Source organism: Sparus aurata, chromosome 1 (genome assembly GCF_900880675.1).
Source record: "Sparus aurata chromosome 1, fSpaAur1.1, whole genome shotgun sequence".
In the NCBI taxonomy this organism is placed as follows: Eukaryota; Metazoa; Chordata; class Actinopteri; order Spariformes; family Sparidae; genus Sparus; species Sparus aurata.
In genome coordinates this window covers 11,579,870-11,605,573 of record NC_044187.1, presented here as the reverse complement: position 1 = coordinate 11,605,573, position 25,704 = coordinate 11,579,870, and the positions used below count along the sequence as shown (strand labels likewise).

At 43.3% G+C, this 25,704-nt stretch overlaps 2 protein-coding genes across 4 annotated transcripts in view; one reads left to right on the top strand and one right to left on the bottom strand.

Moving 5' to 3' along the window:
• The first annotated feature begins 469 nt into the window (after positions 1–469).
• Positions 470–8,639, top strand: LOC115579061 (synaptogyrin-1-like). Of its 2 annotated transcripts, none has more exons than XM_030412538.1 (4): positions 470–709; positions 2,732–2,966; positions 3,656–3,801; positions 3,918–6,964. In XM_030412538.1, exons 1-4 carry the CDS (start codon positions 605–607, stop codon positions 4,020–4,022), a joined length of 591 nt encoding a protein of 196 aa, XP_030268398.1. In that variant the 5' UTR covers positions 470–604; the 3' UTR covers positions 4,023–6,964. The 2 variants fall into 2 exon arrangements, with proteins under 2 accessions (XP_030268398.1, XP_030268387.1); XM_030412527.1 differs by lacking the exon at positions 3,918–6,964 and adding an exon at positions 6,971–8,639 and having other exon boundaries at positions 473–709.
• Positions 8,304–25,704, bottom strand: part of LOC115579011 (voltage-dependent T-type calcium channel subunit alpha-1I-like) — a 49,033-nt gene continuing 31,632 nt past the window's right edge. Inside the window, exons 20-35 of one of the 2 annotated variants that reach the window (XM_030412464.1) lie at positions 25,567–25,635; positions 25,204–25,388; positions 24,983–25,109; positions 23,083–23,208; positions 22,886–22,975; positions 22,251–22,443; positions 20,116–20,267; positions 19,891–20,000; positions 19,665–19,798; positions 19,477–19,547; positions 16,578–16,656; positions 16,149–16,270; positions 15,471–15,797; positions 15,222–15,366; positions 11,763–12,322; positions 8,304–11,003 (exon numbers count right to left, since the gene is read on the bottom strand). In XM_030412464.1, coding sequence (XP_030268324.1) covers positions 10,302–11,003; positions 11,763–12,322; positions 15,222–15,366; positions 15,471–15,797; positions 16,149–16,270; positions 16,578–16,656; positions 19,477–19,547; positions 19,665–19,798; positions 19,891–20,000; positions 20,116–20,267; positions 22,251–22,443; positions 22,886–22,975; positions 23,083–23,208; positions 24,983–25,109; positions 25,204–25,388; positions 25,567–25,635 — 3,192 coding nt within the window. In that variant the 3' untranslated portion in view covers positions 8,304–10,301. Of the gene's footprint in view, positions 11,004–11,762; positions 12,323–15,221; positions 15,373–15,470; positions 15,798–16,148; positions 16,271–16,577; positions 16,657–19,476; positions 19,548–19,664; positions 19,799–19,890; positions 20,001–20,115; positions 20,268–22,250; positions 22,444–22,885; positions 22,976–23,082; positions 23,209–24,982; positions 25,110–25,203; positions 25,389–25,566; positions 25,636–25,704 lie in introns of both variants that reach the window. The other variant, XM_030412458.1, reaches the window with a different exon arrangement.

Below are 25,704 nucleotides of genomic sequence, written 5' to 3'. Positions count from 1 at the left end.
AAAAAAATAAAATAATAATAATAAATGAAATACAGCAAAGTAAAAAAACACAAATAAAATAGAAAAGATAGTTAAAATAGAATTTAAATAGAATTAAAATAAATAATAAAACAATGAATAAAATAAATAATTGTAAATGAAATAAAGTAAAGTAAGAAATAAAAAAAACATAAATAAAATAAAGTAAAACATATGTAATAAAGCAAAATAAAATACAATAGAAATGAAATAAACACATGAATAAAATTAAATAAAATTAAATAAATGAAAGAATAAAAGATTTTAAAAAAGAAAAGAAAAGAAAACCAAACTAAAGTAAAATTGAATAAAACAATAAAATGAAATTGAATAAAGTTGAATTGAATGAAATAAAACAAAATTAATAAATCAAAATTGAATAAACAATAAAATAAGACAGTGCAGAGTGATGTCTCCAGCTCCTCGGTGCTCTCTGGCAGTGAGCTGCGCTGCAGCCTCTGTTCGGCTCCAGTGACGCGCTGTGACTTCACACGGAGGCTGGAGGAGGACGCCGCCGCTCCGCAGCTCCCTCACCGTCTCCTCTCCTTCTCTCAGCGGGCAGTCAGGCGGCACTAAAGCCGGCGGGATGGAGCCAGCGGGCGCGTACGGCGCCGGGAAGGCCGGGAGCTTCACCTTCGATCCGGTCGCCTTCTTCACGCACCCCCGGACCGTCCTCAGGCTGATGTCGTGGGTAAGCCTCCTCCGCACCGTGCGGGCTCTCATCAATGGACGGGCCTACCTGCCTCCCCCTCCTCCCTCCCCCTGTCTCTCTCATTCACATTGTCTGCATCGCTTTTCTGCTGATGTGTCTCCTGCTCAGGCAGATCTGGCTGAGTGTCAGTGAGTCTTTACATACAGAGTTAAATCATCTCTGCTGTGCTGTAATTTAATCTGGGTGTAAGAAACAGGAGTCACATCAGTGATGGAGCTGGTGGCTGGAGCAGCAGCAGTAGCAGCAGCCTCATTACCATATGTTTATCTGGAGCCTCTTTGTGTCTAATTTGAGCTCATGTGAACGCTGTTTGGATTTAAATGCCCGCTAACCAGCCTGTAACACCTCTGCACGTCTCTGTGCTGTCTGTGATGCTGTGCAGCTATGAGTCACCGCAGAGCATTTAGTGTGCACTGAAGGAACAATGTGGTATTAAAGGAGACACAGCAAGTTAACAGAGGTGTGTGTGTGTGTGTGTGTGTGTGTGTGTGTGTGTCATTACTCTGTTTAGTTCAACATGATTAGTCAAAATCAATATGCCAGTGCTTCTTAAAACAGAGCACATTAACAGCAGTAAAAGCAGCATTTGCATTTCATTTAAGATACTTTATATTTCTCTCACTGAAGCCAATTTAAGACTTTTATAACTCCTCTACATTTATAGATGTTGGCGACATTTATTTCTGAAAACCAGAGATGTGTTCAAACTTTACATATTTGTGTAGATGTTTAATCTTGTGACAACGCTGTGCTAATATTTCTGGTTCAGGTTTTGGTATAAAATCCACTTTGTTAGGGAAAGGAAAAGATTTTGACTCACCTGGTTTCGTCGCCACAAACAGAAATTGTCCCGACGTCTCACCAAAGTATCCAGTTTTGTTCCGCTGTAATCCTGTTTTTTTTTCTGTTTGTTCGCATTCCCCAGTTCGTCTGGGATTTGGGGAATAAGCAGGCTACAATTTGTCTTTGTTTACTTTTATTTCATTTTCTTTTAATCGACAAAACTGCCTTTTAACAGGCAGAAACCGTGAGCAGAACCCCGACTCTCTCCTTACTCCTCAGTGTGTCTGTTTCACTCACCTGTCTGTCCTAAAACAACGGCTGTGGATGGTATAGGCACCAATTTTCACTCTTAATAAGGGGACAAGAAATGCAACTTAAATGCTGTATATATAATATTAATTTTTTCAATCATTTCACTTATTAAAAGCCAAAATGTATAAAAAAAATAATAAATAAAAAACAGTCCAAATTGCAAATATATTCAATTAACAATAATACAACATGTAGAAAAGCAGACTGATGAAACTGAGGACTGTTTGGCTGAAGCAAGTCATGGCCAGTTTCATTTTCTCTCCATCAATTCATCGAATAATTGTTTACATCTAATGGAAAGCGGCCCCCAGGATGAGTTCTGTGTCAAAATCAAAGTTTCATATTAGCTTACTTATTAAAACAATTCCCATTAGATCAAATTATAACTGGGCTAACTTTAGGTTTCATCCCCGTTCGGATTAATCTAATCCTGATAAATGAAATTTGTTTTGTAGGTTTCATTAACTGAACAGAAATGAATCCTCAGAAACAAAATGGTTACCTGAGGTCATCCACACACTGCAGCGTTTTCTGTTTCTCACACAGACGAGCGTTTCTAATATCTGCTGACAGGGATGTCTTTGGATTATCCACAGTCGCCAGAAAATTGCTTCTGGAAAGCCACGCTGCTCGTCAGATTTTCTCAGTGGTGGATATTAAAGAATCCCTTCAAATTAAAGTGAAACTGTCTGTGGTGTAAGTGGGAAGAGTTTTTCAACTTTGCATGAACCAAAAGCTTTAAAACTACTTCTTACCCACAGAGGAGAAGTATGTCCGTATCTTGGAGCAGTGTTGACGTGTCTTTGTGTGGCATGTGTGAGGAATGAAAGGCATTCGTACGCCCGTGTGAGTTCATTCTCTCCTACCTGTTAGATAATAAACCGGCCCACGTGTCCGTCCCTGCAGGTTTTCTCCATGGTGGTGTTCAGCTGCATCATCAACGAGGGCTACATCAACATTGGCAGCGAGCGACTGCTCTGCGTCTTTAACAAGAACGCAGACGCCTGCAACTACGGCGTCACCGTGGGCGTGATCTGCTTCCTCGGCAGCATTATTTTCCTCATCGTGGACGTTTACTTTCCCTCCATCAGCAGCGTCAAGGACAGGAGACGCGCTGTCCTGCTGGACCTCGTCTTCTCTGGTACGAAGTCAGCGAACATCCTCGACAGCTGTTGAACAAACATAATAAAATACAGTACAAGTCCAAGCAATTTTTTTTGACATTTTTGAAAATGTGATATTTCTTGCGAATTAGATGAGAAGATCGGCACCACTCTCATGTTTGTACAGCATATATGGAGCTACATCCAGCAGCTTGTTAGCCTAGCTTAGCACAAAGACTGGAAGCAGGGGGAAACAGCTAGCCCAGCTCTGTCCAGGGATCAAAAATCACCTACCAGATCACATTCCTCATGCTTAGGACAGGAAGATAAAATGTTGTAAGAAAAAATCGTATAAGGTTGTACAAACTTAGGCAAGATGGATAGTGAAAATTTTGGAGGGACGTTGGTTCATATTTAAAGGTAAAAACAACATATATGCTAACAGGTTAGCAAACATTAGCATTTGACCGCTGCTGAGTGAGCAGAACTGTTTGCTTGTGTTGCACAAACGATAGGAAAGGTGTAAATGAATTTCTAAAATTTAAACACAGATTGATATTCCAGCCTGGACGTGAAACACAGTGGATGTAATCAAACGGAATGGAATGGTTGAATGCTAATGCTTGCTAATGGGTTGTCAAACATGTTTTTCCACTGGAGCATGGACTCACGATTCATAAAGATGATCCACATGACCTCTTCTGACTCCTCTCTGTCCCACCTCCAGGTCTTGCCAGCTTCCTGTGGTTCGTTGGATTCTGTTTCCTGGCCAATCAGTGGCAGGCTACGTCTCCTGACGAGCTGCCATTGGCCCAGGGCTCCGACGCCGCCCGTGCCACCATCGCCTTCTGCTTCTTCTCCATCCTTACCTGGGTCTGTATCTTCACACCTTTGTGTAAACCTGTCACCTGTCTGTGTGTATTCATCTGTGTGTGTTCATCCCTGTGTGTGTGTGTGTGTGTTTGTTTGTGTGTATGTGTGTATTCCAGGGTTATCAGTGTCTGCTGGAAATGATCAGATTTAAAAGCATCTCCTTCGTGGAGGACAAGCAGAGGCTCCTGCCCAACAGCCCTCCTACTTTCGCTTTAGTCTAACACACAAACACAAACTAGCGAGCAAACACCAAGGGAGTGTGTGTGTGTGTGTGTGTGTGTGTGTGTTTAAATTCAGGTCAACTCTCACTAACTTCAGTACTCACCAGAAACTCTGGTTATCTTTTCCCCTCTCCTCTCTGTAATCCTGTTGTAAATATAAACAGGAGTGACGATAAATCCACTTTTTAATCCCAGAAGTTGAAAGTAATCTCTAAAAAAGTCTCCTCCGATCGGTAAACGGATCTGGATCAGAGCTGAATCTGAAAACTTTCAGTTGTTTTAAAAGTTTATTCTTAGAGGTAAAAGTTAATGTTAGAATCTTAGAAACAGATCTCTCAAAATCTGTTCTCACTTCTAAAGGATTTGTCTATATAATCAATACTTAAATGGATTTGTGGGCTAAAGGTTAGACCTTGATCCTCTGACCAGCAGGATAGATCTCAATGTGGAAAATGAGAGAGCAGTATGTGATTAATTATAACCACGGAGGTGCTCTTAAGTACGGCTCTTAACCCCCAGCTGCTCAACCTGAGCTGCTGAGTGGCCGACTGGTCTGACTGCGGCTCGGCTGGACGGTTTCCAGGTGTGAAAGTGTGGAACTGTGGGGGTGTGAAAAAGCTGCCCTCAGTTCTTAACAAAGGCCAGAAAACACCGCCAGTCAGACAGGGAGCGACTGATTTATTATCCACAGATAACTCAATGGAGCCTGTTAAAACAATCTTACCACTGAACCTGTAGCGGCCATTCATCTCGCTGTCAGAGGATGTGGGGAGGTTAAGCTGTAATTGTGTCGGGGCTGCACAGTGTGTAACAAAAGGTCCCTTCCAGTCCATCGAGCCTTTTTTCTCCCCAACAGCCGTGTGCTAAATTATGCCAATATTCATCTGCAGAGAAGTCACAGCATGTGACAGAGAAGGAAATGAATGTCCTTTTGACTTTGGCTTCTTACTGAGCTCAGTTTGCAGGTTAAAGTCTGTTCTCTGATGTCTGACTGTTGTCTAACGTTTTCTGGCTTTGAGTAAATGACCTGAGCGATGTCATTAAAGATGGAGGCTACTAACATCCGTCTCTTGTGAGAACCTGAACTTTAAGAAAGTACAACACTACATCGCTGGACTTTTCAGGAACATCTCTCTGAAGTCATCCAGACATTTTGTTCTGTTCAGTTCTGGGACTGAAAAATCAATTTGGTCTCTTGGTGCCGGGAACTTTCGGGCTTTGTCGTCACTGCTGTCCACTATGATTAGCTAGCAGACACATATCAGAGAGGACTGTGACATTGATACTTACGTCCCAGTTTGTCGCCCACAGATGACACTGAAGGAAGAAGCTAGAACCGTTGCCTTAAAAAGTTCTCAAAGGTTTAGAGAAGAAGGATTTTATTTTTCTGCCACACTCAAGTATCTCAACAGCATCTGAATGGATTGCCATGAAAGTTTGTCGACAGATTCATGATCTCCAGGTGATGAATCCTATTAACCTTGACTTTTCATGTTGCACACCACCAGGTGCATTTCTAAATGCCCAAATTCCGGTGACACCAAGGACACATCACCCTTCAGCCATAGCTGTTTTGTGTTCAGTGTTAATTAGCAAATGTTAGCCTGCTAATAAATCTATGGGCCCCACAGTGCAGGTCATTATATACCAGTGAAGTCAAGCTTGTTTCTAATCATGCACCACTGAGCTGCTTTCATAGGTGCTCCGTCTTTGAGATTGTATCTATATTTCCCTCATTACATCCATGTTCTGAGCATGCTAGCATGCTGATGTTAGCATTTTGCTCAAAGTTCTGCTGTCCCTAATTACAGCCTCACTGAGCAGCTTGCACAGCTGTGGACTCGTTTGCCTCCTTTAGGCGTGCCCGAAAAAGAAGAAAGATCCAGGAAATGCTCCATAGGCTAGACCGTCCCATTTGACAATGGTTGACGCAGCCTTCGAAGGTCTCTCTGAAGGACTCGCCTTCGAAGACCGCAAAGGCCGGCTCCTTCGAAGGATGCAGACCCTGAATTGAGACACAGCACCATACTCCTCAGATAGTCTCATTTCCTGAGCTGGGAAGACGTTCTTCTCACTTCCGCGTGTTCATGTGCAACATGTTGGAATGTGGGAGCTTTGCATTGTATGGCTCAGTGTTTAAACACCACGTTGACTGCTGTTTCCAGTATTTTAGTGGCAAGGAAGAAAACTATACAATGACTCTACAATACATGACTTAGTAGAAGTAGTAGAAGTTTTTTAACATCACCCCTAGTGTTGATGTCAGCTTGGCAACTCGCGTACCCAAATCTTTCTATGACTTATCCGAGTTGTTGTTCCGACTTGAGAGGTTAGTCACAAGTTTTCCCAGTTGGAAATTTCTTTTCGGATAATTCCAACAACACATGAATGCACAGCAAGATCAGATGCACGTGGACACAGCAGAAGATGCTTCTTAATATTTTCAACAATTAACCATCACGGTTAAAGGTATAGTTGGGGTCTTTTGGTGTAGGGTTGTATGAGGTACTTATACAGTATTCGCTGCAGTAGATGACCGTCAGCTCTCCCCTTGTTCAGAGGAGCAGCGAGTAGCACCAACAGGGAAGCAGAGCATTGTACTGCAGCGATGCCCAGGTCGCATATCAAATCCATCATTAGCAGAATCTCGTGGTTGGTTCGCTGTCCATCCAGCGTTACCGCTTTCATGTACAACACAGCTGTACCGCCATTTTCCCTCGGATGTGACGGATCTGGAGTTGGGAAAATTGGTGGTGCAGATGCTCCCATTCACACATGGCAGCAAATGTTCCCGAACATTTCAGGGACAGACCACATGTGTGAGAGGGGTTTCTGCCTGTCATGGAAGTTACGTGGTTCTTATGCAAATCAGTGTGTAACTAACACCCTCTGCTTATGCCTGTGTGTGTGTGTGTGTGTGTGTGTGTGTGTGTGTGTGTTACTAACAGGCTGTTCTGACGCTGAGCGCATTGCGGCGCTTCTTAACTGGCAGCAACACAAACTTGTTCACATGGCAGCACCTGGAGCCGGCGCCCTGCAACGCCCGAGCCACGCCGTACCCCATCGCCAACGGAGCCACCATAGTGACCACCAACCCCTACCAAGCCCCGCCCTTCACTGAAACCCTGGACCCCCAGAAACTCACACAGCAGAGACCCATGGCTCCGGCCTTCTAGAGACAGACGGACAGAAAGACCGAAAGAAAGACGTGTGATACGACGCGGGCACGGACAAACTTCCTGCCTCGCCGATTAGCGGCTTGCCATCCTCTCCTGGGATTGGTGGGATTTTGGGTCATGTGGTGTATGATCTATTTTTGACTGCTGGCTCAGCTTAGTTAGATGTAACTCTCTGTGTCAAGAATCTTCTGCTCACGCACACACAAACACTCACACACACACAGATGTCGACGCACGCAAACACGGCTATACTCACTTGGATACACATGTACACCTGGAAACACGCGTATATACACCTGGACGCTCACACACACAGACACACACACTTTGGCTGCATGTTCATATGGTGAGGTGCAGATTTAACATAGATGTAGATCAGTGATGATGCTCCATCTGCCTTATAAGGAATTCAAGGTGAAGGAAACATGGAGGACAGTGAAGCTGCGTAGCTCCCGTTTATCATCTTCTGTGTGCCCTCAGTCAGTCTGACCAATCACAAGCTGCCCTGCAGGCCTGTGGCCTCTTACTGGCTGAAATTGAGATGGACAGGCAGCTTGACCAGTAGATTGTGAGGAGGCGAGTGAGGGTGGCAGAACTCGCAGAAATTGGTGCATTTTCTTAGCAAGGAAACCGAGGCAGGACAGCTTAATGCATTCTGAATGCTATAGTGTTTCAGTGTGAAATATTCATGTGATTAAATATTTTATTGTGATATGCTGAAGTGGTAAAATGAAAAAAATAAAATAAAAATAAAATCTATCCACCACCACCAACACGACCACCCTGATCGGAGCTGTGAGTCTGCCTTTGTTCACATCATCTTTCAATAATTTCCTGTAAGAAACTTTTTAATATAATTAGGTACTGCGACCACGATCCAAAGATGTGTTTAGCATCTTAATCAACATCTGCTGGAGGACTATAATTAGACAGGGCACTCCAGTTATGTTGAATTCATTAGCAGCAGCAGGCAGCAGCTGCGTGTTATCTTTATCTTTATTTTTGGATTAAACAGCTCGTGTTGAATGATTGCAGCACCTCGCTCTGAGTTTCCTTATATAGCAGGAGGGGACGGATTCAGACACACGGTCATGGAGTCAAATGAAAGTCAGACAGGAAGTGGTTTTATTCCAGCACTGTCCAATAATGTAACTGCAGGTGAGCTTACTGTATATCACACCCTGCTTTCATTCTGCAGGAACATTATACAATATTATGAATATTTGCATCATCTGTTATCATCATCATCATTATAATCCAACATCATATAACTCTGACATCATCATCATTATCATCATCATCATCATCATCATCATCATCATCACAATCCATCCTCGTCATCACCAGCACCAGCAGATACATTGACATTCAAAAATGTATAAATTCTCCTTTGTAGTTCTCATATCATCTCTGCTGTGTTAATAAAATATAATCTTAGCCTACAAAGTTTCACGCTCCGTTATATCATCTGAATCTGAATAAGCCCTTCTGTACATCTGCTCCTGTCTAAATTTCACCCTGCACCCTGCACCCCGCACGGTCTAACGTCCTCTAACATCAGGAGGGACGGGGGCCAGCTCCGGCTTCAGACAGCAGGGGGCAATGTCACCCTGCAAGACCTGTGATCACATGCTTCACACTCACCTGCGTCTGAACTACCTCTACCCTGAGAGTACTAAAAACGGAGAAAAAGGAACGTGGAGGGGGTGTTAGAAACTAAGCTGACCGAACATTCGTATGGGTGGGATCAGGAGAAAGCGAGGTAGAAACTACTAAAGCCGAGGTCACACTACATGATTTTAATTTAGAGGCTTGAAGCGCAGATTGATGAGCTTGGCTGTGGTGGACTCAGGTATGGGACGTTTGTCAAACATCACAAGGAGGTTTGATTTGGCCGAGAGAGGCTGCAATTTGAGAATGATCCAGCTACGTCTGGTGGCAGTTTTACTGTCGATTAAAGAGGTAAGAAAAATAGGAAGATTAGTGATTTTAAAAACCCCCCAAAACATATAAGATTCTCTTTTTGCTCCACTTGCAAGCTGCTGTACAATTGGCTCTTTTTTTTTTTTGGAGGAATAACTCTCTAATAAAATGTGCCTGCAGCAGTCATTACAATCGTGCAGTTACAAACTAAGCATTTACATATAAAATTCTTGGTCAGCTTTAACTTTGTACGTTTATTGAGTAAAAATTGATTTCTTTTGTAAACATAACCTGTTACTTCTGCACTATAGATCAAGAAATTAGGGACTTTTTCTGAAACAGTTCAATCTCTAATCAGAGAATAATCATAAGACTGAATGGGATACTGTGTGTAGAGCTAAAAGCTACAAGAACAATAATCTGCAAGTGTTTTGATATTATGTCGATCTATTTTCAATAAAGAAAATGCCAAATATTTGATGACATAAGCCTCTGAAACATTTTGATTTGAAGCTTCACGTCGTAGTAAAATACAATGAATTGAATATCTTTGGATTTGGACCAAAAAAGCCATTAGAGGACGTCATGTTCAGAAATGATTCACAATTCTTTCTGATGATTTATGGACCCAAAGATTCATTTACTTACCAGGAAAATAGTGTGCCGATAAAAAGTCCCTAGCTGTGTCATTTCCTTGTCAACACGTCTTTGAGTACATGAGCAGCAACTTAATCTGCACTGCACCTTTTGGGTGATTTCATCTTGTACTCTGACCAAGGCTTGAGGTGCAAGGATGAGAGTGAGGGAAGAAGGAGGAGAGCAAGCAAGAGGAAGGTTAGAGTTTGAGTAAATATAGCAGGGGAGTGACTACTATGTCTCAACTAAAGCTAAAGACTATGATAGAAGAAAAGGAAACGTCTTCTTGTGTGCATCTTTTGTGCAAACTGCACAAAGGGTCTTTGAACACATACACACTCATACACACAGTCTGACAGAGTTCTGTTCAAACACCCTGTGAAAATCTTGTGGTTGGACAGGACGAGGTGAGGGGCTGGACCCCAAACAGGAAATAAAGGTATCCCCCCCCGTTTTGGTTTGCCGCCCCTCTCGTGTGCTTCAGCAGCACATCAGGCTCCTCCCCTTCAGAGAACAACCAATTGCGCCTCACTGAGTCTGTTCAGTTGTCCACAGAACTTCCCTCTGTTTGATTAGGAGAGAGGGTTGTGGCATCAAACGAAAGAGTCCGCCTTCTCAGCTCCACACTGCTGTCCATCAGCTGCGTCGCCGTAATAACCGGCTCCTCTCCCGGCGGCGGGCTCATCCTCTGCTTCCTGTTCCTGCCCGACACCGGAGACACTGATTGGCTGAGGCGGCTCCTGTGCTCCACAGGACTCGGGGACAGGTGTCTGCTTTTGTGTGAGGGGCTGGGAGGACGTTGTGTGTGTGAGTGTGCGTGAACAGAACTGTTAATGCGGCTGACTTCCTCGTCTGCTGGGTCTAACTGTGGGCCGGGGTCAGAGCCGGGGCCAGGGCTGGCTGCTCTGCTGCTACAGAGCGGCGCTGACAGGGTGGATTCACCGCTGGGGACCTTCAGACTGGACAGGCTCTGAGGGCTGACGGGCCGCTTCTCCACATCTGTTTCCGGCTGCGAGCCACAGATGGGCTGCTCAGGTACACGTTCCTGCCCAGTGGTCTCACTGTGGCTCCGGCTGTGGCTCCTGCATGAGATGACCCGCTGGGGGTGTGTATATTTCAGCGTGTGTACACTGGACGATCGCTGGCGTGGTGGCGTGGAAGAGATGGTGGGCACAGTGAGATGAGGCTCTGCCAGGTCGTCAGCTGAACCACTCTGATCCAGAGAGTCAGAGCGCACAGCCTCCTGCACACACAAACACACACACACACATAGACAACACAGTGTTTTTATTATATGTTGGGTCCTCCAATATTTCATATAGCTTTATAATTTCATAAAGAAATTCACGATGCGATAGCTTGGAAAATAACAGGATATCAAAATTGTAAGTAGATGAAGTTAAACAATAGTGCACAAAGACACAAATTACACTTTTTTCTTACACAAATGACTACTTCCAGTTCAGGAGTACAATTTTGTAAGAGTTTATCATCCATTACGCAGCAGAACAGGTCTCAAAGTGCACTCAAAGAGTTTTTGATCTCTGTAATTGCTCCTGCCCGAACTGGTCATGAAGCAATCACTTCCTAGAGCGACTACTCTGTAAAGCACGGGAGAAAAAAATCCACAGTCCTGTTCTGTATTCATAATGCATTCTTGAAGCTAATATGAAGCTCCAGCAGTCCAGTTCCTTTATCTATCTCTATGCAACTATCAGGGGATATTCCTCCACCGCAGCTGAACAAGGAAACACAAAAATAAATTTCATGCTAAAAAGACTGTAATTCTGGAAGATAAACCCTTGATTTGTCTAACACAGACTGGTGAAGCCTGTTCAAGCTTAGACTGAAATGCATTCTCGCACATAAAGGAGACTGTGGGTTTTTATCCTCCAAGTTGTAGGAAGGGATCTCTACATGGTCATTATGGAGAAGAAGAAGAAGAAGACGAAGGCAAAGAATAAGACAAAAGAGAGGAGAAGAAGAGATAAGATTAACCGACCTGTCTCCGTAACTGTCTGCTCGCAGCGCTGAAGGATCCTGGTCTCTTCAGGACTGAACTATCTGGAACGTAGGAGGGACTCAGCTTGTTTCTGTCTAAACTGTCGTCAGGATTGAGCAAATGAGAAGGACGTCTGCCGGCACTGTAGGTGGGACTCAGTCTGAGTGAAGAATGTCTTTCTATGCTGTGGCAAGACATGAGTTTAGGTCTGTCTGTGTTGTGGTCTGGATGGTGCCTGTATCCATCCATACTGCGAGTGGAGCTGAGTCTGTGTCTCTGTATTCGATGGGCCGGGCTGAACTTGTATCCGTCGATACTGTGGGCTGAGTCGAGTCTGTGTCTGTTTATTCTGTGGGCAGGGCTAAACCTGTGTCCCTCTATACTGTCGGCTGGGTTGAGCCTGTTTGTGGAGTATCTGTCGATGCTCTGCGCGGTGCTGAGCCAGATCTTTGGCCTGGAGCTGCGTCCAGTCCCCAGTGAAGCGTGGCTGATGACCGGCAGAGCCCCTGGAACCTGCAGCAGTGAGCTGCCTCCACTGGAGCCCAGAGACGTCATGGAGCCTGCCAAAAATAATCAGACTTTATTTTATGGATGCACTGATGAAAAGAAACAAACGGAATAAAGTACAGTACCGGATATCGAAATGAAGTTTTAAGCCTCTGATGGTTTTTGATGTGAGAGATATTATTTAAGCGCTACTAAAAAAAAAACTGGGGCATCATTTCTGAAAAATGTCCTACACTGCTTTTCCTATCGTAAGTTTCAAAGATGGGAAAAAAATCCTATCTTCCTATTACAGACACAGTTCCTAAACTAATGGCTGTGTCGTATCTTATCTTAAACTGGCAGCAGACTACTTTTTTGCTTTAACTTATCATTCTGAAGTCAATACTGATTGCACCGTGTAATGGCTGCAGAAAGGTGACACCAACAGCATATAGATGAGATCCTTGTAAGTATCTATTTTATGATGCTATTTCTTCTGCATTTCACTCAGAAAATCTAAGGTCGAATTAGGGCACAAAGTTAGCACGTCTGTGTTTGCGCAACAAAAACAGGAAGAGGCTAATTTCCCCTGGTCGCTATCCCCAGGTTACATTAGAATAACATGATTGCCTGTGAAAACTCTGCGCTGCAAAATAAAACACTGATGGGGTAGGGCAAAGGAGGCCAAACAATATAATTAGAAGTTTAAAATTGATTCTTCGATTGCCGCACATCCTGTCATGCCTTTTCCTGTGTTTAGGATGTATGTGTGTTGATGTTAGCTTCTCTAACAGACTGACATCAGCGTTAGCTTCTGCAACATATTTCTGTGTTCTTGTTGTTTCCCATCTTTATTGTCATTGTCATAAAGGCCGAACAATGGAGGAGGTTAGCTTCTTCAACGGGCTAACATCAGTGTCAGTTGCTCCAAGGGGCTAAAATCCTTGTTAGCTTCTAACATCAGTGTTAAGTTCTCCAATAGGCTAAAATTATTGCCATTTACTTTTAGGACAGGGTCTTTGGATATCTAACTCAGTAAATTCTACAGTCCTGTTTTAGCTAAATTCATATCCAAAGGTGAGATAGTATTTTCTCCTAATGTAAGAAGTAAACACATTTCTGTAATACCGCAAATCCTTAATGTCATCCTCAGCTGACGTTAAATAGGATTTCAGACTCAGGAAGTCACATTATCATTCAGAAAAGGCTCAGATGGTGATAGATGTACTGCACTGTACAGGAGAGCCCGCTCCTGCCTTCTTCGTCTCCTTCTCTCCCTGTTGGCTGCAGCTACAGTTTGTCAAAGCCATTTCATTTTGCTTCTATACAGATGTCATTTCACAACAGAGACAGATTGAAGCGATATAGCCTTGGACTTGTAGTAAGACATGACAGTACCAATATCAATTATGTTTATTTTATATTAATTTTTTATAAGTCTGTTTGACACCGCAGGGTCTGCCGCTGAAATAATAAAGCTAAACGGTCGTACACGTCCTAGGAATTACATCTGAGCAACACCTTCATTTAATGGAATATACAAATGTGATTATAGTCCAATCTATTCGTGTCCTAATGATGGATCAGTGATGCTACAATCTGTGACGGAAATTCCCAAATGTCCCTTATCATTATTTTGATATGTTGTTCTTACATTTTAAAAATTAACAATATAGATACAACATAATTATTTATGTGAAGTAAAATCTTATGCTTGTGGGGTTCCAACATGAGATCTGTCTCGTGATCGTCGTGTATGAATGGATGTGTTCATGTATTGTATGTGGTATGATGTGCCGTGAAAATGAACATAAAGGAACTAAAGTAAGGAGTTCATCCTGATGGGGGTTGGTGAAGCCTCGTCTGTGCATCTGTGTTTTGACTTTAGCTTGACGTATGACACACAACAATGGTTGAAGTGCGTAAGACGTCTTATGTGTATCATGAGACGGATGTGGAGATGATTGGAATAATATTTTTAATGAGATCATATGTAATCTTGTGACTGTTACAATTGAGTGTATTGTTTTTTTATTATTACAAAGGAAGGGGAGAGACTGCCTCTCTTCAGTCATCATGTATGTGCTGCTGATGTGTGGCACTTGCAAGCAATAAAGAACTTCTAGACTAGAAAAGAAATATTGTGTCAAACTTGGTGTTTTGACCAACTTTCATAGACATGAGACTGTTTTTCAGTTGCCGCGACAAATCCTATTAATTCAATTTTGCGTAATGTTTGTCAGCGGTTCTTCCTGCATTTGGCAGCTGCAACTCTGTGTTTTTAAGCCTGGATTATGTGTTTTACTTCTTCCTCTATTTGTCCAAAAGTTTACACTTCTCTTCAAAATATTTCACTCTGCTGCCGGTAGACTTTTTTCACTTTGTCAGATGCTGCGAACACCTCCCCTTTTATGTGAGTGTGCCCACAGCTAGATGTTGAAAAAAAGATGTGGGGTTAATGTTATCCTGATGATGACCAGCTTTATGTGACCACTTAGCCTGTGATTGTGATTGTTAGGGTTAGTGTAGCAACAGAAACATATCCTCGGTATGTTCAACTGGCTTTATAGCACAGGTCTCTGCAGTGTTAGGGAAAATTAAATTACTTAAATTGAATGCGCATAATGCGCATAGTTAAACTCAAAACTCTGCCTCTAACTGTTTGTTTTGATCAATTTGCAGTGTGTTTTTAAGTCCCTCAAGTTGAAAAAGTGTGGGAAGGATCCAGCAGTAGTGGAAAAACATGTGCTTCACAGGCAGACAGTCATCCTGCCAATTAGTCACGAAACATTAAAAAACATCTTGCTCGTGACAGTAAGTTCTACAATCACAGTACCCCTCGCTGTACAACATCACATCTCAGCTGCCTTCTATGCTATTCATGGAAGTAATAGTTTTTACAGCAATCAGTTGGTGGTTATAGCGCAGTAAAAGCTGTTACTTAATTTAATTGGCTATAAACAGCCAAATTACCTGAGTAGCTGTACCCGCAGTAGGCCTCGTGGCCAATGGGAGGATACGGGGAGCATCTGAGTGGCTGAACGTAGCTGTCGCTGGGGAGAGACAGCATGCGTCCCATGCTCAGCAGGTTGCCATGGGAACACTCCTCATCCTCAACCTGCACCTGCCACATGAGATCATCACCGCTGTCATAGCTTTCGTCACCTCCACTCCCTTCCCTCTCTCACATCCAGGAGCATGAACAGACGCTCTGTACGTTACCTGTGCAGGTGTGTCCACGTTTGGCCCCAGGTCTCCGCCCACTGACGCACTGCTGAGGCGTCGGCCGGCTTCCTCTCTCTCCCTCGCCTCCTCCCTCTCCCTCGCCTCCTCCCTCTCCCTTGCCTCCTCCTTCTCCCTCGCCTCCTCCATCTCCTCCAGCTGAGCCTCCTTGTTGCTGTCCTCCAGGTGCTTCATCAGAACGGCCACCACCACGTTGACGAGGACAAATTGAGCCGTTAGGACGAAGGTGACGAAATAAACGGGGGAGATCAGGGGCAGGTAGGTGAGGCAGTGGCGATCCTGCGGACGGCACTCTCGCAACGTGTCCTGGCCGACGATGATTAGAGAAGAGGATATAGATTATTCAGAAAAAGTATAATAGATAAAGGGATTTTAGTTAATATGAATGATATGAATGCACAGTGTACTTCCTCTCTCCTCCAATAGAAGGAGATGTTGCTCTGAGTGTAAAGAGACCATCACAGAAGAATAATACTCTCCAAACCCTCCAATGTCAGCAGCTCTTAGTCTGTCATAAAAAAGTGATCTGCTCTCTTCTTACAGCAACGCCTGTCTCCTAACCGCTGCTTTGAGACTCATATGCACTGACAAAAACATGGACTTTGTCATCTCTCCATCTCCTTAAAAACTCCCACAGAGCAGAGGAAAGAAAATAACCTTCATAATCCCATTCCAGTTGTCCCCGGTAGACACCCTGAAGAGTGTGAGGAAAGCCATGCCAAAATTGTCAAAGGTAGCGTGGCGACTAAGACCCTCACATGGGTTCTCGTCTGAACACTCTGAAAGAGGATGAAAAGAGGAAAAGAGCGTTAGAGGCTGTAAGTGTGGGAGAGGAAGGCGAGGGGGGGAGAAGAAAGAGAATTGTGTGTAGATTAGAGCTCTGATGCTAAACTGACATCATTAATGTATGTAACACAACAAAATTTATGCATGTTACGTAATCCACAGATATCTCACCAGTTTCAGCCGAGGCGCACACACATATAGGCACCGATTCATACTGTATGCATGCACACACTCACTCACTCACGTGCTCGCGCACATACAAACTCGCATGCATGCACGTACACGCACACACACACTAACCCAGTTTTCCAAAGAGCTCAACTCCCAGAGCTGCATAGATGAAGAACAGCAACATGAAGAGCAGACCCAGATTCCCCACCTAGACAGACACATTACACGCACACACAGATATATACAGTATATGATACACAGAAAAAAAAGACATGTACAGTAAACATCAAGAGAGACGCAAACATGCACACAGAGAGAAAGAGGCCATAGACAGAGAAGCTGTTTACTGCATCTTAAAAATACTATTAGGAGACATCATGACACCCAGAGTTGATCTCAGATTTCAGAGGTTTAGAGCCTGGATCCAGTCCTCATGAATCACAAACATGCCTGTTTATTATGATTATGAAGCGATTCCCAGGGACTTCCCCCCATGTTAGGAGGTATGGAGATGTCTAATTAGATGACAGATAAATCTATTGATGAAGCGCAGGGGAATAAACACTCGGACGCCATGCCAAGACCTGGGTTCAATCCCCAGCAATGATCTGTCACTTCAAAGACAATTGGTATTATTCATGGTTTGGAAGGAAGTGAAGGATCATGGGTATTTTGCCGCACTACTGATTCCTATTGAAGTGTTTTTTCTTTGTTGGTTTTATGTTTTTTTTCATTGTTTATTCTGATTCTGCACGCAAGTGTACTGCTTGTCCTCTTCAATCACCTCATCCTTAATTTCCCTTGTTCGCATGACTTCATAGCTTGTTTGATTGTTTTCAAATATTTGATAGTCTGCCTTTCTTATTACATGCCTTTACTGTATTTTCATGTTCAGGACCCCAGGAAGACTAGAGGCACATCTGTGTGTGTCTAATTGGGATCCTTAAATAAACATAAACAAGGAATACCCATTGAATAAGATGAAATTAAATTAAATTAACATTGCATTTTAGGAACAGGACTACAAACAGCTTATGAAAGTCTACTTGTGCTGCATACCTGTTTGTTCTCATCTACCCTGCACCACCCTCCCTCCCCTCCTTTTCTCTCTATACCTTCTCATTTCTGGTTTCGTCCCCGGAGGGTCCGCCGAGCACAACAGAGCCATCATCCCGCTCCACCATTCTCACTCCCCAATCCCTATTCACTCATTTCATCTTCAGTCTAGGAGTCTATAGCCACACCAGCAGCCGTAGAAACAACAATGTTTTCAGTTAAATGCTGGTATTTAGCAGGAACTATCAGTTGAATTTCAACGCTTTTCTCACTCTGTCTCGTCAAAGATCTTAATATGAGTAATTAGTGAGGAGTACCACAATCAAGAAGCTGTCAAGGCTCTCAACACAAGAAAACTATTCATGCAAGTCAGAGAACAAGAGGTCCGTAAGGATCGATAATAGCGCTTAATGTCTACCATGTTTACTATTTCCATTTTAGCATACTAGAATGCTATCATTTTCTTAAAAGTGTCCAGGATAGCAAAATAAGCAAAACTCCTGTTTGCCAGAATGAGCCACATGCAGGCCTAACCATAACAAGTAGACCCTTAACCTCATCCAAGTGCCATCACCCCACACGGTACGTGGGCCAGATCAATGTGTCCTGAACGTGCCCTGATGAACAATTTTTGTTTTTTGGCATTTAACACAAAATACAACTCAGTCTGATGAGACTGTCTTACAGTTTGCAGAAGTTTGGTCAAAGTATTTTTTTCAAAGTAATTTTTGACCTGAAAATGGTGAAGGAAGTTAAGGGAATGTGTGAAAAATTTTTTTTTGTGTAAATTCATCGTACAGTACACAATATTTCACTCAAAGCCACAAATACCAAACCTCTTTCTGTCACGAGAATCCTTTGAGAAAGAAACGGCAGCTAGAGATTTACACGTGACGACCAGCGGGTGAATCTGAAGCACCTCAAGAGGTCAGGGTGGCTGCTAATGCATCTATTATATCTGAACTGCACGGTATATTTCATTGACAGAGCAAAGTGCTGGAGAATTTTCTCAGCGAAAAAGACGTTGTTCGATTATTCTCGACTGGCTTTGGTAGAAGTTTAATCTACGAACAGGCTTCGCTGGTGGGAGAACTCTCCTACTGTTAGTATGGTTGGTTTACATTACCCTGTGATCAACGGGGATGAACAGAAGGTTCGTCCAATCACCTGGCAAGTATTTTTTTTAAAGTGCCCGCCCTTTTCTAAATAGTCTCTAGCGTTGCTTTTCCAGATGGTTCTCTGTAACAAACCATCTGGTGCGTCAGGTTATCCAATAGTGTAGATATTTCAGTCTGGACCGAAATTTCGTTTTGGCCAACTGGCATTGACACAGCTGGAGCCAAACAAAGACAGTTTCATGTGCATCTTAGTTGATGGTTTAGTCCTTTCTTGTTCTACATTTACTACATTTGAGCTGCGTCAGAAGAGTCGGAGAGCAAAAAAACAAAAACATTCAATCAGGTCATTTGGTTGTGCGTAGCTTGTAGCATTGTGCCATTCCACTCTTCACCTAGCAAGCAGCAAAACAGAGGAGAAAAATACTGCTGCTGTGATAAGTTGACAGAGTTTTACAATCCTGCCTCAGAGGAGAATAAACTGCTGTGTGGTGTCTTTGTGTGTGATAAGCTTTCAGAGTGGACTGTGGTTAGTATTCTATCTTCTCACAGATACCCAGTAGCAAAACAATCACACTGAAGCAGCTGCGAAGTTCTGATTTAATTGGCGATTCATCAGCCTCGCTGATAGATCTAAAAGTCAGCAATTAGCCTTTAGCTAAACATGTAGATGTCTTCATGCTTATTTGGTTTAACACTAAGTAGTCTGTTGGGGGAATCCGCAGTGCTGGTAAATCATATGGGAGCCCTGATAAATCGCTAAATAAAACGAGCTGTCTGCAATTCAACAGATCTGGAAACCAGGCGAGCAGTTAAAAAGACATCTTATATTTCACAGTGTCAGTGCTGCCTCTTACCTGAGGCAAAGCTTGAATCACTGTGTCCAACAGAGATCTCATTCCTGTCGCCATCTTCAACAGCTTCAGCACTGAAACATTGCAATGTGTCAACTCTTATCAACCACATATCATCTCCGTGTCGTCGCGTTCGTGTGTGTCACTGCGTGTGTGTCACTGCGTGTGTGTCACTGCGTGTGTGCGCTTACCTCTCGTTATCCTCAGGACTCTCATGATGCGTATGATGGTGGGGTTTATGGGGAGGGAAGCGTTCAGGTCTATTTCCTCAAGAGTGATCCCCATGATAGACAAGAGCACGATGGCGAGGTCCAACTGGTTCCATCTTGGCACACACACACACATGTTTTCAATTTCTCTAAGGATTAAAGCTGCATGTATGTTTGTGTCTTTGTATTCATGTGAGAGCTCGAATACCTCTCTTTGAAAAACCGGCGCAGGCCGAAAGCGATAAGCTTGAGAATCGACTCGATGACAAAAACCACCGTGAAGACGTAATTGCAGTACTTCAGGATCTCCTCGAAGTACTGCAGGACATGGACACACACACCTCAACAACACACTGTAGCTGTAGTGTATCACCGCATGCCGCTTCATTACTATGGTTCTAGGGCAGGTGGTAGAAGGTGTTGCCATGGTTACCTTAGGCTGGTTGTAGTGCTCCATGCTCATGGTGATGAGGTTTGTGAAGATGATGATGGTGATGAAGAGATCCAGGTAGTTGCTGGTGCACACGGTGTGGATGGATCGACGCAACGGGGAGTAGTCAGCGTAATATGGCTTCTCCTGGGCCCCTGTGACTCACACACACACAAACACACACAAACACACACAAGCATGGTCATTAAAATGCTTCTGAAAGAAAAAGAAAATGTGGACTATGAAGTCACTGATGAAGCGGATGCCAAGTGGCGCACTGCTGTGCGTGTGAGTGTGCATGTGTGTGTGTGTGTGTACGGACTAAAAGTGCCACCTCAGGAATTCAGTCCTATCCATCACACACGCACACACACTCCATGGCACCTCAAGGTGTCTTTGGGTAGAAACCCTCGCTGTCTGCTGCCAGACAGTTAACTGACTGGGAGGAAAGCACTACAAGAGATTACACTGCAGAGACAGAAGGACCGAGTGGGATAGAAACGGGAAAGTAAGAGTGTGTGTGTGTGTGTGCAGTAGTGTTTTGAGCATATTATGGGAAGAAATTATGCATGTGCTCATACAGTATGTATGCAGAAAAAAAAGGTTTATCGTGTGTGTGATAGTACATTGGAAAACAGTATATGGCTGTAAGTATGTGGACCAGCTGTCTTGAGTATGTCCGGTCTAGTGATGTTTAGGGAAATATTAATGATACGGCATTCAGTGATAGTTTAGACAGCTGTGTGTATTCAACTTTCCTAATTCAACATGACAACCTCCTAGTAGCCAAAGCAAGGTTAAAGAAGAAGTGGTTTCTCAGGCTGGTGTAGGAGAACTTGACTAGTCTGTTCAGAGTCTTGATGTCATACCCATCCCAGATCTTTGAGATGGACTGGAACTCTGACTGAGAGCCGGGTCTTTTCTGGCCAACATCAGTACCAGACTAACGCTGGATAACAACTGGATGAAGCTGTATCGCACGGTTGGTGCCACGGCTCCATCACCATCACATTACAGATGCATTTTGGAAGCATTTGAGAAGGGAGTCTTTAAATGCTCTGCTTTTTAGCAGCCACATTTCCAATATTGTTAAGAGCAGCTTGACTCACATTTTTTGTGTTTTACAAGCATAATGATTACACATTTGCAAGTAATGATTAATGTGGTAACAGAGACTTTGTGGCAGTGCTTTAATTGTTTTAAATAATAATATAGCACATCAGGGCTTATCAATTACAAATTCAACTGGGCCATGAATGAATAAATGTAGTACAAAAAGCAATGTTGGTATGCGGTGACTTAAATGCACAGTGTATCATCTATAAGCATTCAGCACTACACTATGTATGCAATTTACATATTTTGTCATTTATCAGATTCATGTTTGCTGGACCACTAGAGGCTACTTCTTCTTCTATGTCTAATTCATGTAAAAAATATACAGTAGGTATTAATTCACACTTAAAGGTGTAATATGTAGAATATGGCCAAAAGCTGAAGGTAGTTCAAAAACAAAGAGTACAGCATATCATCAGAGCAACCTGAGCAATCAGAGCGACAGCTGCTGCTCTTATCCTATCCTTAGCTGTAGCTAGCTACTGTTAGCTAATTAGCTCTTGGCGCAGTTAGCAGTGGAGTCAGTGGCACTAGAGTTTTTTCCTGGCCAGGACCAGCTTGGCAGCCTAACATGACAGTGAACATAGTCACTCAGGATTCATTTCGACCAACTCACAGGTGATGTGTGTGACTGTTTTAAGTGGGTTTTATTTTTGGTTTATGTCGAGTTTGAATGAAGTGTGTTTTACAATGAGTTAACGATGCATTAAGCTTGTCTCCCTACACATAAGCCATTAGTGAGATTTCCTTGTCATGGGTCAACCAAATAATCTCCAACAGCTAGAAGAAATCGGACACTTGGAGTGATGACATCTTGGAGGAATGTAGGGAAAAACCTGCTGTCAGGTTCTCAAATATTCTAATATTTCTCGAAGAGTGGAAGCTGGCATAGCAGCAGATTCATGTCAATGCTTTAGAGCGACATGTTCAAAAATCACATAAGGGAATATTCAGGTGTCCACATACTTTTGGCCATATACTGAATGTCTTGCCACCCCGCCCTTCCCTTCGTGTTCGCTCACTTCTCCTCCTCTTCTCCAGCCGTCTCTGCCGTTTCTCCTCTCTCAGCCGCGCCTCCTCCTCCTCCTGCTGCTGGCGGCACTTGTGAAAGTTTTCCACCACCACGCCCACAAACATGTTGAGCACAAAGAAGCTGACGATGAGGAGGAAAGAGATGAAAAACAGCAGCATCCAAGGGTTGTTGTTTCTTATCGGCTGCAGAGAGAGAGAAAATGGAGAGAGGAGAGGAGGAGAGGCAGCACAGGGACAAAAAGCAAAAAAAGAGGAGGAACAAATAGTGACGAAGGAAGGTGAGGAGGGGTGGAGAGGAAGAAGAGGAGAGCGCATAAACAAGAAGACAATGTAAATCCTGAGTCAGCAGTAGAACTGCGAGCACTGTCACCTCACATCTATTTATCCGTCTGCCTTATTCTTTCCTTACACCTCCCTTCCCTCCTGAAATTTTTTTCCCTTTCTGGTTGAGACGAGCACAATCAAATGGTGCTTGGGACTGACACAAAACAGAACCAGGACACAGTGAAATATAATACACACGGGCTGAATGGTTTGTCTCCTTGATATTCAATTTTTTGCTTCACACAGCTTCACTCTCTTCTGCTGTATGTGTGTGTGTATGTGTGTGTGTGTGTCTCCTCACCTGCTGGTCAACACCCACAGCATCCAGGCCGTCATACATGATGCTGACCCAGCCGTCTTTACATGACAGAACAAACAGTGACATCAGAGCCTGGAAGAGTGAGATGCATGCAAATCAGTCACGCTGTCAATCGGTTCGTAACAGCAGGTGTCAGTCCCGGATGTGTGCGTGTGTATGTTCGAGTGCCTGTGACAAACCTGTCCCAGGTTGTCAAAGTTGTATTTCCGGCGAGTCCAGCGGTGTCCTGCCTGTAGACACTGTGTTTTATTGGTGATGTTACTCACATCGAGCCCTTCGCAGTAGAAGAACTTCCCTTTAAACAGCTGCAGACACAGACAGACAGATTGAGTGTGCGCACAGGTACAAAAACATGAACAGTGTAACCTCAAGGCAGTGTAAACAGAGCTCCACCGAGCGAGAAAAGATTGATGTGTACAGTGAATTACTCTGCATCTGCCAACAGGCCTACTGTATGTTCCAGCTAAGATATCCAAGGACCATCTGCTCCAGTTTTGCCTCATCGCAAGCACAGAAACACTCAAGCATGAAGTGTTCTCATTAGAGGCGAATACAGTGGTAGTGTGTTTTGAGAAATACAGTGCCTGTGTGTTAATATTAGCTTGAGCATTCATCACGCATCATTTCCCGTGCAAATATTAATGTGAATACTTGCAGGAGCATTTGCAAAAGCATGTACATGGAGGACATATTCCAGAGGAGGAAAGCTTAAAACTAGCACTCAGTAGAGCGCATACCTCCGCAAAGACTCGGCAGTCCCTTTAACTCAATCAAGCCTAATTCCATATCAAATAAAACGTTAATTTAATTACATTTTTATTTAGATCTGCATCAAATTAAACTCATCGATAACGACAAAATATTATTTGTTTCATCAAGATCCATGCATTATTCCCCTGAGTAATTAACACAAATGTCAGAAAACATCACATCTCACAATGTTAATGAAAGTGAGAATAAAGTCCTGGATCCGTGCCTTCATCTGAATCTGCACCAAAAGTTAATGAGGTCTATTCTGGGCTGAGGCCCATCCTCCAACCAAGTTTTGAGGGAGTCCGATCAGCAGTCTTTGTGTAATCCTGCTGACAAACCGACCAATAAAGAAACAAATGGACACGGGTGCACTTCCCTCCCTGGCGGAGGTCATAAGCATTTAAAGCTGCAGTGAGTATCATATTCCTATTAAAATAGGTGTTAAATAGCTCTGTATTCTATATAAAAACCCTGCCATCTGCCTGTACTTCAGATTATTTCTTAGTATTTTGCTGTGTTTGGGACGCTCTGGGCATCGCAATTCTGGAGAAAGATATTTGATGGTTGTGTCTCATTCCCAGGTCGTCAAATACCAATGCTTTGGCTCAGTGGCTTGCCAACTCAAAGTGTATTTGACGACCAGGGAATGAGACTCAACAATCAACTCTTTCACCTTAGAGTGTGTTTACAAACAGTAACTGACAAGTCCTGCAAAAGACTTCCATGCCTTTAATTCTCTGGGACCCCTCAAATAATTGATTTATCTTTGGACCCCATGGTCCACTGTTTCACAATATGATAATCTTGTTGATCCTTCCTTTTATATCCTGTACACCTAGGGGCTAGTTATTAAAAGAAAAAACCCATCAGTTTCATTTGAGTAAAAAATTCCTTTTTTTAATTTCATTAATAATCAATGAAATTACCAGTAGAAAATTAAATTTAAACCAAATTAAAAATACCACTCTCAGCAGAATCCCTCTGTAGTTGAACCGTTGTTTTTTTAATTACTTCCAGGGACTCTGGTGCATAATCAGCAGCTCATTTGCATTTCCTCCCATTTTTCTCTTCACTTTTTATTACCTGAAGCTTTTTCTGGGCTGTGCCTCGTTTATTTTAAACCCCGGTGATCAGTGTCTTCTCGCATCAGAAACTGAAAAAGCTTTGGATGTTTGGACTCATTTCACCAAGCGAAACTTTAAATTGAGTACAGTTTTTTTTTCTTTCTTTTTTTTTATGAAAATTGAAAAAAAATAAAAAATAATTAACAAGGCTTATCTTCAGCCAGCAGACGATGAACGGGGAATAGACAGTGTAAATGTTTACCTGGACTCCAAGAATTCCAAACACGATGAAAAAAGCACAGCAGATGAGGACAATATTCCCAATGGGTCTGAGAGATGTGATCAGAGTCTCCACCACCAGTTTTAGACCAGGAGCTCGACTTATCACCCTGCGACACACACGTAAGGTTACAGTCATGCCACGTAAATACACAAGATAACAATAATGGAGTAAACATAAGCGAAAATCTCCTGTCCTCGTACCTGAGTGGCCGCAGTGTGCGGAGCAGACGAAGCACGCGGAGGATGCCTAAGATTCGATTACCACTTGCTGATGCGATAGAAACCAGGATGTCCACCAGCGACACAAACACCAGCAGTCCGTCTAAGATATTCCAGCTGCTCTGCAGGTACACACCTTGTCCAAAGTACAGGCCCATAGCTACCACCTTCACACACACAGACAGACAGTCACCCACACATCCAGCAAAATTACTCGTTTAGTGAAATTATATGAGGTAAAAAATGAGACTAAAAGCAATTCTCCCCACCCAGCGAGAAAATCACCCTTTTATAAATAAGACGGGAAAATGACTTTGCAATGAAAGCGTGTCTTGTTATGGTTACCTTGATCATCATTTCACCCACGAAGATCACAGTGAAGATGTAATTGGACACACTGAGGAACACCCGCTCCTGTCACACACACACACACACACACGCGTACACGTGAGAGCGTGTGCAGACACACGCAGAGAAGCACAT

Excerpts from the sequence above, each read along its gene's own strand:
- LOC115579061 (XM_030412527.1), top strand. The coding sequence starts at position 605 with ATGGAGCCAGCGGGCGCGTACGGCGCCGGGAAGGCCGGGAGCTTCACC. Across the intron at positions 710-2,731 it reads TCCTCAGGCTGATGTCGTGG|GTTTTCTCCATGGTGGTGTT; the intron begins GTAAGCCTCCTC and ends CCGTCCCTGCAG. Across the intron at positions 3,802-6,970 it reads TCTTCTCCATCCTTACCTGG|GCTGTTCTGACGCTGAGCGC; the intron begins GTCTGTATCTTC and ends TGTTACTAACAG.